The 19,208-nt window shown below is 39.9% G+C and overlaps 1 protein-coding gene across 1 annotated transcript in view; it reads right to left on the bottom strand.

Annotated features, from left to right (window-relative positions):
- Positions 1-19,208, bottom strand: part of SERAC1 (serine active site containing 1) — a 43,650-nt gene that overhangs the window by 9,779 nt on the left and 14,663 nt on the right. Inside the window, exons 9-10 of the mRNA XM_065888979.1 lie at positions 9,894-10,007; positions 8,207-8,369 (exon numbers count right to left, since the gene is read on the bottom strand). Coding sequence (XP_065745051.1) covers positions 8,207-8,369; positions 9,894-10,007 — 277 coding nt within the window. The remainder of the gene's footprint in view (positions 1-8,206; positions 8,370-9,893; positions 10,008-19,208) is intronic.

Raw genomic sequence — 19,208 nt, 5'->3', positions numbered from 1 at the left:
TTGAGCTCAAATTTCTGTCCCTTGCTTACTTGCTATGGAAACTCAGTCAAGTTATGTGGTTCATTTGACCTGAAGGAAGGTTCTAATAAATTAATCTATATAAAAACTGCCATTTTCAAGCGCAGCAGGTGCTCAATAGAGAGCAGCTTGTCCTCCCTCTCTCATCCTCCCACTTTCTGTGGCAAAAGTGTTGAGAAACACTGTGATGATAGGAGGCCATTATTTAATAATCCAAAAGAAATTTCAGACCCGATAATTCTTTAACAATAATTTGTAATATTAGAAAATCCCTCTTCAAAATCTCTTATAGAATGCTTTACAATAATTAATGTTTTAAAATTCTACCTATAGAGATATACAAGTATGTTATTGGTATGTACAAAAATATGGCTTTATTTTTAATGGAGTCACAAGAAAGGAAACACAAGAGAAAGCACGGCACAAGCCATTTCTACAGCATTTTTTAGTTGGCAAAGTATTTTTACAATGCCTGAGATGCTTCACCTAATGCTCCTTGGAAAACTTGTGTCTTTCTTAAATATTTACTGTTTTTTTAATTACATAACTTCTGAATACATTTTAACTGTAAAAATAAACAAACAAAAATAGCACTTAATAATGAACATCCCACTTTAGCACTCCCATCATTTCCAAATTCCCACTTATATCCTCAGAAGTAATCAAAGTTAAAAGTCTGGTGGACACCCTTCCAAACCTTTTAAAAAATTCAGTTACCTATAATTTATACATATACACTATAGCTCCATACGTTTTTTTTTGCCTAAATGGAATTATACTATTCCTACTGGCCTGTGACTTGATTTTATACTTCAGCCATGTACACAGACCAGTTACCAATAATGAAATTGAATCAGTAATAAAAAAAAAACTCCCAACAAACAAAAGTCCGGGACGAGATGGCTTCACAAGTGAGTTCTACCAAACATTTAGAGAAGAATTAACACCTATCCTGCTCAATCTGTTCCAAAAAATTGCAGAGGAAGGAACGCTTCTGAACTCATGCAAAAAGGCCAGCATCACCCCAATACCAAAACCAGACAAAGATATCAAAAAAAAAAAAATTACAGACCAATATCACTGATGAACATAGAAGCAAAAATTCTCAACAAAATATTAGTAAGCTGAATTTGATGACACATTAAAAGGATCATACACCATGTATCAAGTGTGATTTATCCCAGAGATGCAAAGATGGTTCAATATCTTCAAATCTATCAGTGTGATACACCACATTAACAAACTGAAGAATAAAAACCATATGATCATCTCAAAAGATGAAGAAAAAGCTGCTGACAGAATTCAACAGCCAGGGGACTTCCCTGGTGGCGCAGTGGTTAAGAATCCACCTGCCAATGCTGGGGACATGGGTTCGATCCCTGGTCCAGGAAGATCCCACATGCCACAGAGCAACTAAGCCCGTGTGCCACAACTACTGAGCCTGTACTCTAGAGCCCACAAGCCACAACTACTGAAGCCCACATGCCTAGAGCCCGTGCTCCACAACAAGAGAAGCACCGCAATGAGAAGCCCATGTGCAACAAGACCCAACACAGCCAAAAATAAATAAATTTATTTAAAAAAATAAAAAAAATAATTCAACATCCATTTATGATAAAAACTCCAAAAAATGGGTATAGAGGGAACAACCTCAACATAATAAAGGCCATATATGACAAGTCCACATCTAACATCATACTCAATGGTGAAAAGCTGAAAGCATTTTCTCTAAGATTAGGAACAAGACAAGGATTCCCACTCTCTCCACTTTTATTCAACACAGTTTTGGAAGTCCTAGTCACACCAATCAGATAAGAAAAAGAAATAAAAGGAATTCATATTGGAAAGGAAGAAGTAAAACTGTCATTGTTTGCAGATGACTTGATACTTTATACATAAAAAAATCCTAAGGTGCCACCAAAAAAACTACTAGAGTTCAACAATGAATTCAATAAAGCTGCAGGATACAAAATTAATATAAAAAAATCTGTTGCATTCTATACACTAACAATGAACTATCAGAGAAATTAAGGATTTACCACTTACCACTTACCATTTACCACTGCATCAAAAAGTATAAAATACCTAGAAATAAACCTACCTAAGGAGGTAAAATACCTGTACTCGTAAAACTACATATAAGACACTGATGAAAGAAACTGAAGATGACACATACAGATGGAAAGATATACTGTATTCATGGATTGGAAGAATTCATATTGTTTAAATGACCGTACTACCCAAGGCAATCTACACATTCAATCCAATCCCTATCAAAATACCAATGGCATTTTTCACAGAACTAGATCAAATAATTTAAATATTTGTATTGAAACACAAAAGACCCTGAATAGCCAAAACAATCTTGAGGAAAATAAACAGAGCTGGAGGAGCCATGCTCCCTGACTTCAGACTCTACTACAAAGCTACATTAATCGAAACAGTATGGTACTGGCACAAAAAGAGACATACAGATCAGTGGAACAGAATAGAGAGCCCAGAAATAAACCCACACAATTATGGTCAATTAATCTACAACAGAGGAGGCAAGAATATTCAATGGACAAAAGACAGTCTCTTCAATAAGTGGTGCTGGGAAATTGGACAGCTACATGTAAAAGGATGAAATTAAAACATTTTCTTACACCATATACAAAAATAAACTCAAAATGGATTAAAGACCTAAATGTAAGACTTGAAACCATAAAATCCCTAGAAGAAAACATAGGTGGAATACTCTTTGACATAAATCATAGCAATATTTTTTTTGGACCTGTCCCCTAAGGTAAAGGAAACAAAAGCAAAAACAAACAAACAGCACCTAATTAAACTTAAAAGCTTTTGTACAGCAAAGGAAACCATCAACAAAACGAAAAGACAGGGCTTCCCTGGTGGCGCAGTGGTTGAGAGTCTGCCTGCCGGTGCAGGGGACACGGGTTTGTGCCCTGGTCCGGGAAGATCCCACATGCCACGGAGCGGCTGGGCCCGTGAGCCATGGCCACTGAGCCTGCGTGTCCGGAGCCTGTGCTCTGCAATGAGAGAGGCCACAACAGTGAGAGGCCCGCGTACCGCAAAAAAACCCCGAAAAGACAACCTACTGAATGGGAGAAAATATTTGCAAATGATATGACCCATAAGGGGTTAATATCCAAAATATATAAACAGCTCATACAACTCAACATCAAAAAAACCCAAAACAACCTGACTAAAAAATGGGCAGAAGACAGGAATAGACATTTTTCCAAAGAAGACGTACAGATGGCCAACAGGTACATGAAACAATGCTCAACATTGGGAAATGCAAATCAAAGCCACAATGAGATTATCACTTCACACCTGTCAGAATGGCTACCATCAAAAAGAACACAGCTAACAAATACTGGCAGGGATGTGGAGAAAAGGGAACGCTTCTAAATTGTTGGTGGGAACGTAAATTGGTGCAGCCACTGTGAAAAACATTATGGAGGTTCCTCAGAAACTACAAACAGAATTACCATATGACCCCACAATTCCATTCCTGGGTATATATCCAAATAAAACTAAAACACTAATTTGAAAAGATACATGCACCCCAATGTTCATAGAAGCACTGTTTACAATAGCCAAGATATGGAAGCAACCTAAGTGTCCATCAGTAGATGACTAGGTAAAGAAGATATAGTGTGCGTGTGTGTATACACATACACACACACACACACACACACACACACACAATGGAGTACTACTCAGCCATAAAAAGAACGAAATTTTGCCATTTGCAACAACATGGATGGACTTGGAGGGTATTATGCTTAGTGAAATTAGGTAACAGAAAGACAAACACTGCATGATACAACAGAAAGACAAACACTGTATGATATCATTTATATGTGGCATCTAAAAAATAAACTAGCGAACGTAACAAAAAAGAAACAGACTTATGGATACAGAGAACAAACTAGCAGTTACCAGTGGGGGGGGGGGAAGGGCAAGATAGGGGTATGGAATTAAGAGGTACAAATTACTATGTATAAGATAAATAAGCTACAAGGATATATTGTACAGCACAGGGAATATAGCTGTATTTTACAATAACTATAAATGAAGTGTTATCTTTAAAAACTGTGAATTAGTATGTTGTATACCTGAAACTTCAGCTATACCTCAATTAAAAGACACATTAAAAAAAGAAAGGTAAAGGGCTTCCCTGGTGGCGCAGTGGTGGAGAGTCTGCCTGCCGATGCAGGGGACACGGGTTCGTGCCCTGGTCTGGGAAGATCCCACATGCCGCGGAGCGGCTGGGCCCGTGAGCCATGGCCGCTGAGCCTGTGCTCCGCAACGGGAGAGGCCACAACAGTGAGAGGCCCGCGTACCGCAAAAAAAAAAAAAAAAAAAAAAAGAAAGGTAAAGCACAGAGAAAAAAATTTTGGGAAAGACATGGACAGAGTCTCAATGACCTGTGGAACAGAATCAAGAGATTTAATATACATAATTGAAGTCCCAAGAGGAAAGAAGAGAGAAAAAGGGACAAAAAAAAGAATATCTAAAGATAGACAAGCTGGAAAGTTTCCAAATTTGCTCAAAAACATCAACTCACAGATTCAGTCAGCTCAGTAGACCCCAAGCAAGATAAATATTAAAATAGACTAGGCACTTCACAGTCAAACTGCTGACAATCTAAAAAGAAGACAGGAAAAAAGACACATTTCATAGAAGAAAAGTGGACATAAGAAGAGACTTCTCATCAGACAACACACACACACAGAGCATGGGGACAGAAGCCAGCTCTTGGTGTCTTGGAAACATGCCCCCAAATTGCTGCTTTGTTATCAATAAAAGGTTGATGTTCGGCTTGGGTCAAAAAAAAAAAAAAAAAGAGAGAGAGAATGGAATGGTATATTTTAAGTGCTGACAGAAAAAAATAACACATCGTCAACAAAGTACTCTTTATCCATGGAAAATAACCTTTCCCTGGATAATAAAATAAAGGCAAAGTCAAGGCATTTTCAGAAAATGAAAGATGACAGAATTTGTTGCCGGCAGATCCAGGTCTTTAGGATGAAGTGAAATAATATCAGACACAAATTTAGATAGAAAAGAAGGAAGAGCGCTGTATATTATAAACATGTAAATAAAAAGTTTTCTTATGTTCTTTAAATACCACTTGACTGTTAAAACAAAAATAACAACAATATATTGTGAGGTCTATAACATATGTGGTCTATAACATATTATGGTCTATAATTATGACAATACCACAAAGGATGGCAGAGTGTATAAACTGAATTATACTGTTGTGAGACTCTCACGTTATATACAAAATGGTATAATATGCATTTAAGATAGACTGTAAAGGAGAAAAAAAGAAACAAAAACCAGAGAGGGGACAAATTGCAAGAGCAAGACAACAGACACAACCAAACTATCAATAATTACATTAGAGCTAAAGAGACAAAACACTTCAATTAAAAGGGATTATCAAGCTGAACTTTTTAACAAAGATGCAAGTATGTGCTGTCTTAGAGACGTACTTATTTTTAGTCGCAGAAAAATGAAAGCAAAAGAAGGGAAAAAGACAAAAGATATGCAATGCAAGCATAAAAAAAAAAAAGCCAGTATGGCTATTTTAATACCTGACAAAGCAGACTTGAAGAAAAGGAGTATTACCAGTGATAGAGACAATACTTAATAATAAAAAAATGAACATTTCACAAGGAAGAAAAATCTGATAGAACTAAAGGGAGAAACAAATTCACAATCACAGTTGAAGAATTTAACACGTCTCAGTAATTCATTAAACTAGACAAAACTCGGTAAAGATCTGGAGAAGATTTGAATAATATGATCAACCAACTTGGTTGAACTGTTATGTATAGAACACTTCATCCAACAACTACAGAATATTCCTTCATTTCAAGTGCACATAGAACATTCACCAAGATAGACCATAAAATGGGCCATCAAATAAGTGTCACATTTCCAAAAACTAAAATCTTACAGGGTGTGTTCTTTGAATGTATGGAATATTAAACTAGAAATCAAAGACATACGACATCTAGAAAGCCATTAATATTTGTAAGTTACGCAGCACACTTTTAAGTAACCCATGAGACAAAGAAGAAATCATAAGGGAAATTAGAAAATATTTCAAACTGAATAATGATGAAAATACAATATATCCAAAATTTGAGGGATGCATCTAAAGCAGGTTAGAGGAAATTTACAGCTCTAAATACCTATATTAGAAAATAACTGTAATGACTTTAAAACACGTCTTCAAATTCTTTTGACACCATTCTCATCAAGAGGTGATGGGTCTAAACCCCTTCCAAATCCCTTCTCCTCAAATATGAGCTAGCCTTGGTGACTAACTTTTTTTTTTTTTTTTTTTTTTTTTGCGGTATGTGGGCCTCTTGCTGCTGTGGCCTCTCCCGTTGCGGAGCACAGGCTCCGGAAGCGCAGGCTCAGCGGCCATGGCTCACGGGCCCAGCCGCTCCGCGGCATGTGGGATCTTCCCGGACCGGGGCACGAACCCGTGTCCCCTGCATCGACAGGCGGACTCTCAACCACTGCGCCACCAGGGAAGCCCGGTGACTAACTTTTAATCAATAGATCATGGCAAAACTTACTTCCAGTGCTTGACCATAAAAGGCAAAAGAGCTTATACCTGTCTCTCTCTTGGAACATTTGCCCTTGGAACTGAGCCATCAGGCTTTAAGGAAGCCCAAGGTGAGTGTTGAAAGAAGCCAGTGCCCCCAGCCCCGGCTGAGCTCCTAGCTGAGAACCAGTACCAATCTGCAAGCCACGTGCAGGAGCAATCTTCAAAATGGATCCTCCACGTCACAGCTGAGCTGCCCAGCTGATGCTGCATGTAGCACATAAAGGCCCTCTCTACGGAATCTTGCCCAAATTTCAGATTCATGAACAAAATATATGGCTGCCGTTTCAACCAGTGAGTTTTAGGGTGGTCTGTTACACAGCAACAGATTAACTGAAACAAGAAAAAAGGTTAAAATCAGTGATCTAAGTTTCTACCTTAATAATCCATAAAAAAAGAGGAACAAATTAAACCAATACAGTAAGTGGTCCTTTACAGAAAAGTCTGCTGATCCCCGAATCAGATTTCAGCAAGTTAAAAACCTCTGCTGATCAAGACACTCTTAAATGTAAATTCAAAAAACAAAACAAAACAGTGATACAAGAAAAAAATGTAAATTCATCGTTTCTAATAAATATTGTTGAACATATGCATGTATATGTGCACATAGGTATGTATATTTATTTGTGTATATGCATACATATATTTGTATATATCACCCTGCTTTTCCCACTGAAACAGCCCAGAAGCAAAGACACCCCAGGAGCAATAAGCACATCTAGACAGTACCCAGATCTTGGTCTCTAAAACTCATTCTCTACTAAAAGGAAACAGGATTCTTTGAACAAATGAGCCTAGAACATCTTGTTATACTGGAAAGTAAGGAATGCCTCCCAAAATGATGTGGGCATACCAAAGGACACAGGAGCCAATTTGCCGGCTCCTACTAACCAAAGCTGAGACAATCTGGCATCAAATTTTTAAGTACAATAATAAATTGTAAACTATTAAAAAATAGGAAACCATGTGCCCATACTGATAGGGAGGGAGGGAGGGAGAGAGAAGGAAAGGAGGGAGGAGAGGGAAGAAAGGAAGGAAAGAGAAGGAAGGAGTGAGAGGGAAGAGCTCTTGCTTACAGTAGAATGCCAGATGCTGAAAAGTAAACGAGGAAGGGATGCTGCAGCTGGAAAATCACCGTTGTGCAACCATCATGATAAAGACTGGATCAGGCAGGAATTTTCATCTAAAGTACCTCCCCACAGGTGGTTTATTAGTTGCAAGGGGGAAAATCAATTATACAGTGGACTTCTTTTTACTCTTACTATGCCTCTTGGTTAACCAGATCATATAAAAGATAATATAAACAATTAGATGGTCATCATGGCAAAAACTGCTCTCCTGTGACTGTCCACACACTGATTATCTTAGGTGTGGACTACCCACGTCTCAAGCAATTCCTTGCCCTTCTAAAATGACATGCTCTAAGGACGCAAAACTAACCCTAAGCAAAGTCTTAAGCCTATTGAAAAATTAGCGTAGCATGAATGAGGGGTGGAGGTGGGAGAAGAACAAAGGACTGGATCCAAAATACTCGGTATGTAAAGTTGTTACCTGAGCGAACTATAGTAGAATGAAGATGTTCATTCAAAGCCATATTTCCAAGGATACGCATTATATTTCTCTGTACTTTAGGACAGTCCTTGTGAAGTTGGTACAGCCTCTGCAGTAGTTGTAAGCCTCCATTTGCTTCAATTTTATCACAATGTGTGGGTATCTAGCACAATAAATTAATGAAAGCTCACTTTATGTTGCACAAATTCACTAACCAGGTGACACAGCATGCTGGTGGGCAGCCAGGTGGCTCCTGCTCAAGGAAGAGACCCAGAGAGACCCCCCAGAACTCTCAGCTCAGCTCAAATAAATAAGCAAACCCCCATCTGTGTGGGAAGTGCTTTAGAATCACTGAAAAATTAAGGCCACTAGGACTTGTGACATTTTTATTCTTAAAGTTATTCTGCTTAGTTCTTGGTTGGATGTAACTACAATGTCGTTATTACAGAATTGTTTCAATTTATACTGATACTCTGACTGGCTTAAAAGGTTCTCTACCCTTGAGAAATCTGCCACCTGATAACAGGAAATAATCCCCCTGTGTAAGTGGCACATTTTGCTTCTGCCTACAAGAACTCCCATATAGAGATAAGCAACATCTGTGGCCCTACACACTACCCCACACAAGCCCACAGCTATGGGGCTCTCCTAAAATTCAAGAGTTGGAATTTTTTTTTAAAGAGGAAGATCAAGTAAAAATTAAAAAGAAAGAAAGAGGGATGTGAATTTTTAATGGAGAAAAGAGATAAAAGAAAGCCAAAGGAAATATATACATTAAGGTAAGGTGACATAACTGACCAACAAGCCATTACAGTCTGCCAACGTCACCAGCACAGCCTTGCCTCTCCCCAGCACTTAGTTTTATCACTTATATCACTTATGGGATATCATGTCATGAATATGCAATGATTTTCACTCTCTAAATTTTTATTAAATTTTACCACATTTTATAAGCATTTAAAAAGTATGCCTTTTAGACATATATCAAGTGAGATATTAATATGTTGAGAAGTTTCTGGAAAGGTAACTATTACATTCCATGCACTGGACATTCTACTGCAGATGCACCTATTGTTCTGGAAATCAGTCATAAGTCACAAAAAATCAAGCGTACTTTCCCACATTCCCTTTTTAGTGTGTTACCACACTAACAACTCTGCTTTGTACTCGATTCCTGATTCCACCCAAGGGAACTGAGATGACCAGAGAGCACCACGCTTTTGTGCCACGTCTAATGGTTCCCAATTAAACTGGAGCGTTTAGAACCTCTAGGATGGTGTTTCTCATGATGTGGAATGAACCAACTACATCGGCCTCACCAGGGATGCCTGTTACAAATGCAAGCTCCTGGACTCCACCTCACATCTACTAAATTACAACTGCTAACTGTGAGCAGTTGTAATGCAAGAGAGCATAACACAAAGGTAAATGCCACATTTAGACAACAGGTTGCTTTATGAGTAATTAAGATTAAATCCATTTTTAGAAATACTTAGCAAAAGTGAAATTCATGTATTCGTGCTAAATCATGATTATCAATTCTGACAATTGAGAAAAAAGCAGAAATTTAAAAACAAGCGAAAAGCTTTTATAAAAAATGAGAATTATTTCCCTTGAATGAACCAACATGTATAATTTTTTCAATGTGATCATAAAAAGTAAACCATATTTTGAAAATGTAAATTACCTCAGAATGTTTTACTAAAGCTTCCAAACAGAACATTTCCACTGTAGCTGAAGGAACTTCTCCAAAACTTTCAGCATAAGGAAGTCCATTTCCTCCAAAACACCATAAACCACCCTGAAAGTGAGATAATTAAAATTCTTAGTGAAAAAAGTGTCTAATATTTTTGTTTGACAAAAAAAAAATCTCTGTACTATATACAGTATTAGAAAGAACTAATATGTAAGACTCAAAATATTCTGGAAAGTTACAGGGAACTTTCATTATGCAAACTGTTGCTAGACTAGAAAACATATGGAATTATTCTTAGAAGAAAGCAGCCTTTGAGACTTTCTCAATTCTTTCCTCTGTGTCCTCTTATCTGAAAGTATGGAGACTAACACATAAATCTTGACCCAGTAAGAAAAGCCCAGAGCTGAACAAATGTTCTAGTGTCAGATTATGCCAGTTGAGTCTACTTAAAAATCTATCAATCAAAATAACAGAAGAAGCATTACTGGAAAAATTTAAAATAAAGACAATGATAACAATGATAAGAGTGCTTTTAATTTAAAAAAAAAAAGGGAATTCCCTGGCAGTCCAGTGGTTAGGACTCGGAGCTTTTGCTGCCATGGCTTGGGTTCAGTCCCTGGTTGGGTTCAGTCCCTGGCTGCGCAGTGCGGCCAGAAAAACGAGAGAGAGCTTTTAATTTTTCTTAAATTGAAATTCAAGTTCACATGGAAGAATAAACAAGTGTTAGGAAAATTATGAAACAGAAGAGTAGTGGGGACTAGTCTTAATAGATATTAAAACGTATTATAAGAATAAATGGGGAAAAGAAAATTTCAACTATTAACCACAGATCAGTAACATGCGATAATCTCCTAAAAATCAGTGAAAAATACCAACAAGGCTATAGAAAAATGAGCAACAGTCATGTTGCTCTAAATGCCTCTAAAATAGATAAGAAAGGATATTTTACATCTATCAGACAGGTGGGGAAATAAGACGTTCTCATTATCCTGCTGCTGGTAATATCAACGGGCTACTTCTATGGAGGACAATTTAGCGACAGCTGTCGAAATTACAAGTGCCCATGCCCTTCAACAATTTATCCTACAGGACACTCACACACTGGCAAAGTGATATAGGTACAAGTTTGTTCACTGCAGCTTTGTTTGTAAGAACAAAAGATTGAAGCTCCCTAATGTCCTTCAATAGGGGGTTGGTTAAATAAAGGATGGTACAATTATACAATGGAATGCTATGTGAGTCTCTTCATATATTGATATACATCACTAAGATAAACCCTTAGGTGAGAAAAAGAAGGAGCAGAGAGTGTGTACCATATGCTACCATTTGTGTAAAAAAATGTGTTAACTACATGTGTATATTGGGGTGGGGAGATACAAGGAAGATTTATTACTGTATCTTCTTTTGAAGTGCTTTGTATTTGAACTAGGGGTCATAATTGTGTGCACACAGACCACCTGCTGGCAAAAGAGGACAACTACAAGGTAGTGTCTTTCAAAAATGTATATATAAAGCCCAGTGTTTCCTGTAGGAAATACAGTCCATAAGTTTCTGCATTCTGAGTTAATTTATAGGGTTCATGGTTCAGTAAACCTGGTAAATGTTCAAAATGTTTGGCCACTCTATAATTCTTATTCATGCTGTCTTCTCTGAGATAATAATCTTCTTTTTTTCTGAGTTTAAATATGCTTGGATCTCAAAGATTCATGCTATTTAAATGGAGGATTGGGGGCTTCCCTGGTGGCGCAGTGGTTAAGAATCCGTCTGCCAATGCAGGGGACACGGGTTCGAGCCCTGGTCCGGGACGATCCCACATGCCACAAAGCAACTAAGCCCGTGTGCCGCAACTACTGAGCCTGTGCTCTAGAGCCCATGAGCCACAACTACTGAAGCCCACGCACCTAGATCCTGTGCTCCGCAATAAGAGAAGCCACCGCACTGCAATGAAGAGTAGCCCCTGCTTGCCGCAACTAGAGAAAGCCCGTGTGCAGCAACAAAGGCCCAATGCAGCCAAAAATAAATAAATTAAATAAATAAAAATTTTAAATAATAAAATAAAATAAATGGAGGATTGGGAAGGACTAACTCATTGACAGTCCTTGCCTCCTCCAGCAGAGATAAGGGTAGAAGGTGGACTGGTGGGCTTTGGGGGGTGGGAAATTTTTCTTAAAAACCTACCATCACAACCTGCCTCCCCCAAACCCCTCTCCTTACATCACAGCTTCAAATCATCTGACCTCTTTCCAACCTAAATGTTCCAAGGAAAGAACAGGGAGAAGGAAGAGAAAAACGATCCAGGATTTTCATTTTTCTTGATCATTTTTAAAGTGGGATATAAGAGTGCAGTTCCAATTTTATCCTTGTTGGCAAAGCTTTATTTATGAACTGCCAAATTGTGTGGCAGTAAGAAGCATAAGCAAAAAGCAATAAATAAAATGTATAAATTCATAGTGTGATCATACGAAGTATTTTCTAACTCCTAACACAAAAGTCAATATACATGGGTACTGCTTCTTTATCACTGGATTAAGATATACTGAAAAACAATTTCTTAAGGATCAAAGAAATCCAGAGGAAGAGGTGGAGAGAGTGACAATGTTAAAAATAATAATAATGGGTAAGGCATAAAAATTAAAAGGAAACGATAATAATAAAAGCATAAAAGGAAATGTCAACTAATGAAGTTAGTAAAGAACTTATATCCACATTATATATGAATTATAGGTGTATAAGAAAGCTTTTTACGTATCATTTTCTTATTATGATACTCAGAGACACAACGTTACTATGAGTTAACCATGGTATTTTTCCAATGCATTTCAACAGGTTTATACCAGCCAAATAATTTAATACATAATAGGTATTTTCTTACCATATAATCTACCTTCCAATTAAACATAACCCTTAGAGCTATCTCTGTTTTTTCTTTGTCATACACAAATGCTTTGACTCACAACAGAAATATGCCAGTTGTTATTTAAGTATATATAAGTTTGTGTACAGCTGGCTCTTTTAGCAATGTCATGATTCATCCATTCATTATTCAGTAAATATTTATTGAGAGCATATTGTGTCTGAGGTACTGTACTTGGTACTGGAGAGATTATAAGAGAAATCAGAAGAAGAAAGAGAAAAACAGAAGAGAAAAACAGAAATAAGCAAGCAAATAAATATATAAAATAGTTACAGAATGGGAATAATGCTATGAAGGGCAATAAATGCAACAAACATTTGAGATAAAGAGGAAGGTCTCTCTGAGGAGCTGACAAGCAGAGATCTGAAGGACAAGAAGGAGGCAGCCATGTGACAAGCCAGTGGCAAAGCAGTCCAGGCAGAGGGAACACAAGTAGATACACAATGAGCAAGTTTAAGGAATGGAAAGAAAAGGCCAGTGTGGCTAGAGCAGTGTGCATGAGGGAGGGAGGGGAGGGGAGGGTCAGAAAGGTGGTAAAGAAACAGAGTCAGGCAAGCTGACGCTGAGGCCTGCTAAGAGATGCAATGTCTGAAAATAATTATCTATTCTCCTACAAACACTTAGAAATGAGCTGGGTTTGCTTTGTCTCTGTTACTTACACCTGATGAGCAGATTTACCCATAACCGAAGTCGGAAGGAGGGAAGGCACAGGGAGTTCGCAGATGACAATGATGGGTTCATCCCAACAGAAGGAATCCTTGACCTGCGCAGCTGTACATCATGAGGAACTTGCAGAACCTTGGAAGCCTATCCATGCCCCTGAAAGCAAGCTGCATAGTCTCCTGTTTTGTGCAAGCATCTCTGTAGGTTTCCAAATCCTCTGGCCTTAAAGAAATCTCCCATCCTTAGACCCCATCTATTGGCGTCTTCCTCTCAATCACAACCCATTGCTATACTTATGCAGATGGATGTTAGAAGTGTCTTGATGCAAGGACTTCAGACCTTAATGGCTTAGCTGATTTCAGAGAGACTCTGGGAAATTACAGGGGAAGATGGTAATACTAGAAATGCAAGATTTTAGCTGGATCGTCCTTAGCCAAGACCACAAAAGCTTTATGATGGGAAATCATTTCAATGCACCATACCCACTGTTCTCTTGACTCCAGGCAGTTTGCCACATTAGATCAAAAAGAAATCACAATCTAAAATGTCCAAACTTCTGCATCCCTGGTTGCATCCTTAGGCTCTAGGTCACATTCACCTGAGGTCCTCTAACCAATGTTGAAACTGGAGACAAGCTGACTGATGGGGAGTGTCCAGATGGTAACAAAAACCAAAACAAGACTGAAACCCGGATCCTGACATCAAAGAAGGAGCGATCTTGATAGTTATATCTGGGATAGTAGAAGACCAAGGACCACCCTGGCCTGTCCCCCGACCTCCCACCAGAACTGCAGTCAACAAATTCCCAGGCAGATCTTGGATAGCTACCAAGGCTTTAGATGTGGGAGGAGGTGACAGATGTGGGAGGAGTGCTTTCACTCTCACTGACCCAGTTCTCCCAATGAACAGAAAGAATAAACGGAGGGAAGGCAAATCACTGCCAGGGTGGGTGGGGTGCAGGGAGGATGGGGAGTTTTGATACTGCTTCTAGCTGTGGTTGTGGGTCCCTTTGTTTTAATATGTGTGAGAGCTAATCTCTGTGTTTCTTCGTAAAAAATTACAACCTTAGAGCTCTGCAACTTGTGCAAACTAACGGCGTAAATGACGTTCATTCTAAAGCATGAGTTTGTAACCCAGGTCATCCTTAAGGGTCTGGGTAGATAGAATTCAGGGGAGAGAGGAAGTAAGCTTGGCTGGGAAAAAATTACATCTTTATCTTCCTAACACTTAACTAAAATTTTTCATTGTATTCAATTATAAACACAGACAATAAACCATAGAAACAGCTGCAGTCTGTGTGACTCTCAACAGAAAGCGCAGCTATTTCCCCACCACATATCGCTTGCTGCGGCTATCTGAAAGGAACATTATGCTCACCATTCCTCTGCATGCCAACTGCACAGTCTCACACCGGTGACCCAAAATCGACACTGCATCTAACTCTCCAAAGGTCCAGGGTGGAAACAGCAAATGTGTGTAAATAGACATATAAAAATATATTTATAGAAAGAGGGAGAGTAAATGGGGAATGATAAAACAAATGGGATAAAATATGAATAATTGGCAAATCTAGTGAAATGTATTATTGTTGCAATTCTTTAAGTTTGAAATGGAAGGACATAATTATATTACAAGTTTTTTATTTTGATAATATTTCAATATAATTGGTTTCCCACGTAATGCTATGAATTGTATTTTATGCATCTAGAAATGAGTTCATAGACTTTACCAAATCACCAAAGGGATGCAACTTTGGGAGTACAGAGATTAAGAAGCCCTGCTCTAAAGCCGATCATAACTGTAGGCTATCTGCTAAAGCCCAGAGGAAGCTCTTCACGTGAGCAGTTTTGTACAGAAGCAGCTCACTCCACTTGAAGGGAGCCTGGGGATTATCACGGGACAGGTTTGTCATAAACTGATCAGATCACTAAAAGCCAGATGGATGCCCCTCCCACTCCTTCATCCCCAACTTACTGGCATGTAAAAAAATCCAGAGCCTGACTCAACTGGGGAGGGGGTGGGGAAATAAGAGTAACTACGATGGAGTTGCTTACTGATCTGATGAGATGGAACCTCAGAATTGAAAGTAAACATTTATTTCAATATTAAACTAACTAAAGATGTGCTCCTTCTTTAAACTGCAGGCTGAGGCCATGACTTCTGGGCAGAAAAGAAGTGGCATAGTGTATTCAACCACTCTCCTCTTCACTTAGCAAAAGGTAAGGAAACACTATAGAAGGTGACAGAACACTATAAAAGGCAGAGGGATGGTAACTGAATAGTAATGAGCAGAACATCTTCTGTGCTGAAAATGAGGAACATCAGGCTAGGTACCAGGAGCTCTGGCACGGGAGCGAGGAGAGAAGTGAGTGACAGCAGTGGGAGAGGGCAGTGGGTGGGATGCCTTGCAGGAGCAGCTGACGCTCTTTGTAGGGCAGGAGAATCAAGAAGAGCCAGGGACATCTTACTCTCAGAAAACAAAGGTGCTCTCACAGCCACCTTGGGGATGGAATTTAAAAGGATAATGAGGTCAGCCTAAGGAACAGGTTCTGGTGGCCAGGCAGTGGCGCTCTGAGCATCAAAAGGAAAACAATGACTACACTTCACTGGAGCGACTCCAAGACACGGTCGAAAGGAGGAATTATAAAAAGTATACTAGAGAAGTCATATCTACTGATATGTCCCGAATTTCTCATAAAAACAGAGATGAGGAAAAGACAAATCATTCTGTTGACTGAAAAAAATGAACAATGTGAGAGTTGTGAGTTACGTTTTATTTGGGGCAAAATGAAGACTATAGCCCAGGGAGACAGCGTCTCAGACAGCTCGGAGGGACTGCTCCGAAGAGGTCAGGGGGAAAGGCCAGTATTGTGTATGATTTTAGAGAAGGGGGGACGTGCTGTCAAGCACACATGTTGCCCGAGGCTTGCTGCTCATCACGAGCAGTTGTCACCACTAACGATTTCAGTGCTTTTCTAGATACGAGGAGATGCCAGAACCTGTGCTCATAAAATCTTCTCCTGAAAATGTCTAACTATCTGAAGGCCTGTTCTGCCAGTTTTTCCCAGAGCACCGAGCACCTCATTCCCGATCTCCGCCCTGAACTCCTTTCAGGGTGTGTTGATGGTCAGTGGCTGCAGTGGCCAGTGACTTAGTCCTTGTAGAGGCAGATGGCGAGTGCCAATTTTTAGTTGGCAATTCAATTGGTAAAAGAATGTAAAATACTATGATTTGTTTTGCTGATAAAATACTTTCTCCTCACTGAGTTGATTAGTTGTTATAGTAATAGTGATTATAATTTGTTTTGATTTCTCTTAGAGATATGAGATATTTTACGAAGACAAAAGTCTTGCTGAAATGGTACCACAAGAATAATGGCATTCAGTAGTCACCCTCGGGCGGGCCGGAGTTGGATCTGTTTAGGATGCTACGCCTAGGACGCTGCTTTGATTCACTCAGAAGCCCTCTGCTGTGTGTGGGTAGTTGTCTGCCAGGTATTTACATCTAGTCAATGGGAGTAAGAGATGTGGGGAGAGAACACCAACACCTCCATCAGAAGGGGCGCCTTTTCCCATCTGAAGGCAGCCTGATTCCAAAGGAGTGGAGCTTCCCCGTGGAGCACTCAGAGCTCTGATGACACTGCAGACACTGCCTTCCTCACCTAATGCATGGTTTCCTTCAGTTTTCAGACTCCTTGCCACCAAACAAACTTTACACTCTGTAACTGTGCCTAGAGGCACCTTCCTGTCAACCTTCTCACCACCCCCAGGGTGTAGACAAGGGCCAGTCCAGTCCATGCCTGGATCACAAAAAGTAAAGGGCTCAGACTTAACATGTAATGGGAAGCCATTTGGAGGGCTTCAAGCAGGAGTATGACTGGATCTAACTTGTGTTTTTAAAACGTCACTCTGGCTGCTGTGAGGACACAGAACTGGAGAGGTAAACTGGAGGCTAGAGGTTGATGTGGTGTCTGCGGCTCACAGAGGTGATGGAGACGCGATAAGGAAGCTTTCTGGATCCAGCAAGATGGTGAACTTGGCTTCCAGTTGTGGACAAAGAACGTAGCCTGCCATTACAGAAAACAAACAATGCGCCCGCCATCAAGCCTTCAGCCATGGCAGCACCCCCATCCGCCTGTGCCTGAGGGGGATTCAGGACAGAGGGAAACGTGAAACATTCTGTGTCAATACTGGCCCTAGATGGTTAAGGTACATACCTAAGGAATAATTTCAGTGAGCCCAGATTCTTGCATCTTCCCCTACATAAAATCATTAACTTGAGACGTCTGTTCTTTGTGATTAGCAGTAATCTATGATGTTCAACTACGTGGCTTTTTTTTTCCAACAAAACTCAATGTTTCTGGCTCCTCCTTTACCTCTATGGAGCAGTTCCTCAGAGTTATATGAGACGCTGTTTCCTGGGCTACAGTCCTAAGTAAGGTCCCCTGAATAAAACTTAACTCACAACTTTAGGTTGTGTGTTTTTGTTTAGTTGACATGGTGAACACCTCCCATGACAAACATGTTTAATAAAATATAACAAAAGCTGGGCTTCCCTGGTGGCGCAGTGGTTGAGAGTCCGCCTGCCGATGCAGGGGACGCGGGTTCGTGCCCCGGTCCAGGAAGATCCCACGTGCCGCAGAGCGGCTGGACCCGTGAGCCATGGCCGCTGAGCCTGCGCGCCCGGAGCCTGTGCTCCGCCACGGGAGAGGCCACAACAGTGAGAGGTCCACGTGCAGCAAAAATAAATAAATAAATAAATAACAAAAGCTATTTTAAAACAAAGTCAAGCTCAGGGACTTCCCTAGTGGTCCAGTGGTAAAGAATCTGCCTTACAATGCAGGGGACGCGGCTTCAATCCCTGGTCAGGGAACTAAGATCCCACATGCCGCGGGGCAACTAAGCCCACGCGCCACAGCTACTGAGCTCGTGTGCCTCAGCTAGAGCCCACATGCCACAAACTACAGAGCCCATGCGCCCTGGAGCCTGCATGCCACAACTAGAGAAGAGAAAACCTGCACGCCACAACTAGAGAAGAAGCCCACGCACCTCAATGAGAGATCCTGCATGCCTCAACGAAGATCCCGCGTGCCGCAACTAAGACCCAATGCAGCCAAAAATAAATGAAATAAACAATAAATAAATCTTTTTAAAAAATGAAATAAAACAAAATCAAGCTCTAAAGAAAATAAAAATAAATAAAGGGAAACCCTTGGGTGCTAGAATTGAAAACAGAACATTCAGCAGAAGCGATAAGCACATAGCTGATGACGTAAAATTCCTGCAGGCACCTCAGGATAGGCTTTTAACACTTGTTCAGTGCAGAAGGTGTGGTTTTGAGTCTCACATTCTATGGGAGCTAGATTCGAGTTCCCTATATAAAGGCAGAACCTTGGAAAGATTGCCTCCTTGTCTATAAGAAAGTCTAGAACAGCTCTGCCCAGCAGCCCATGAAAGCAACAACACGCCTCTTTCTGCTTGGAGCTTTGAGTGAGAAATCACAAACCTAAGACTCTGCCATCCATAGATATATCTGAATTTACACTACCTATGTGCTACAGAAATTCCAAACTAAGGAACCGATATAAAAAACTAGTCCCTAACAGCGAACTCCTAGGGTATCCAAAAGAAGCAAACACAAAAACTGCTCTGTAGAGATAAATTTAGAATCTGAGGTGCTTGGGACTCCCATAGAAAACAATCAATCTGGCTAAAGATAAGCTCACAGTA

Source organism: Phocoena phocoena, chromosome 12 (assembly GCF_963924675.1).
Source record: "Phocoena phocoena chromosome 12, mPhoPho1.1, whole genome shotgun sequence".
Taxonomy (NCBI): Eukaryota; Metazoa; Chordata; class Mammalia; order Artiodactyla; family Phocoenidae; genus Phocoena; species Phocoena phocoena.
This window is presented reverse-complemented; position numbering and strand designations above follow the sequence as displayed.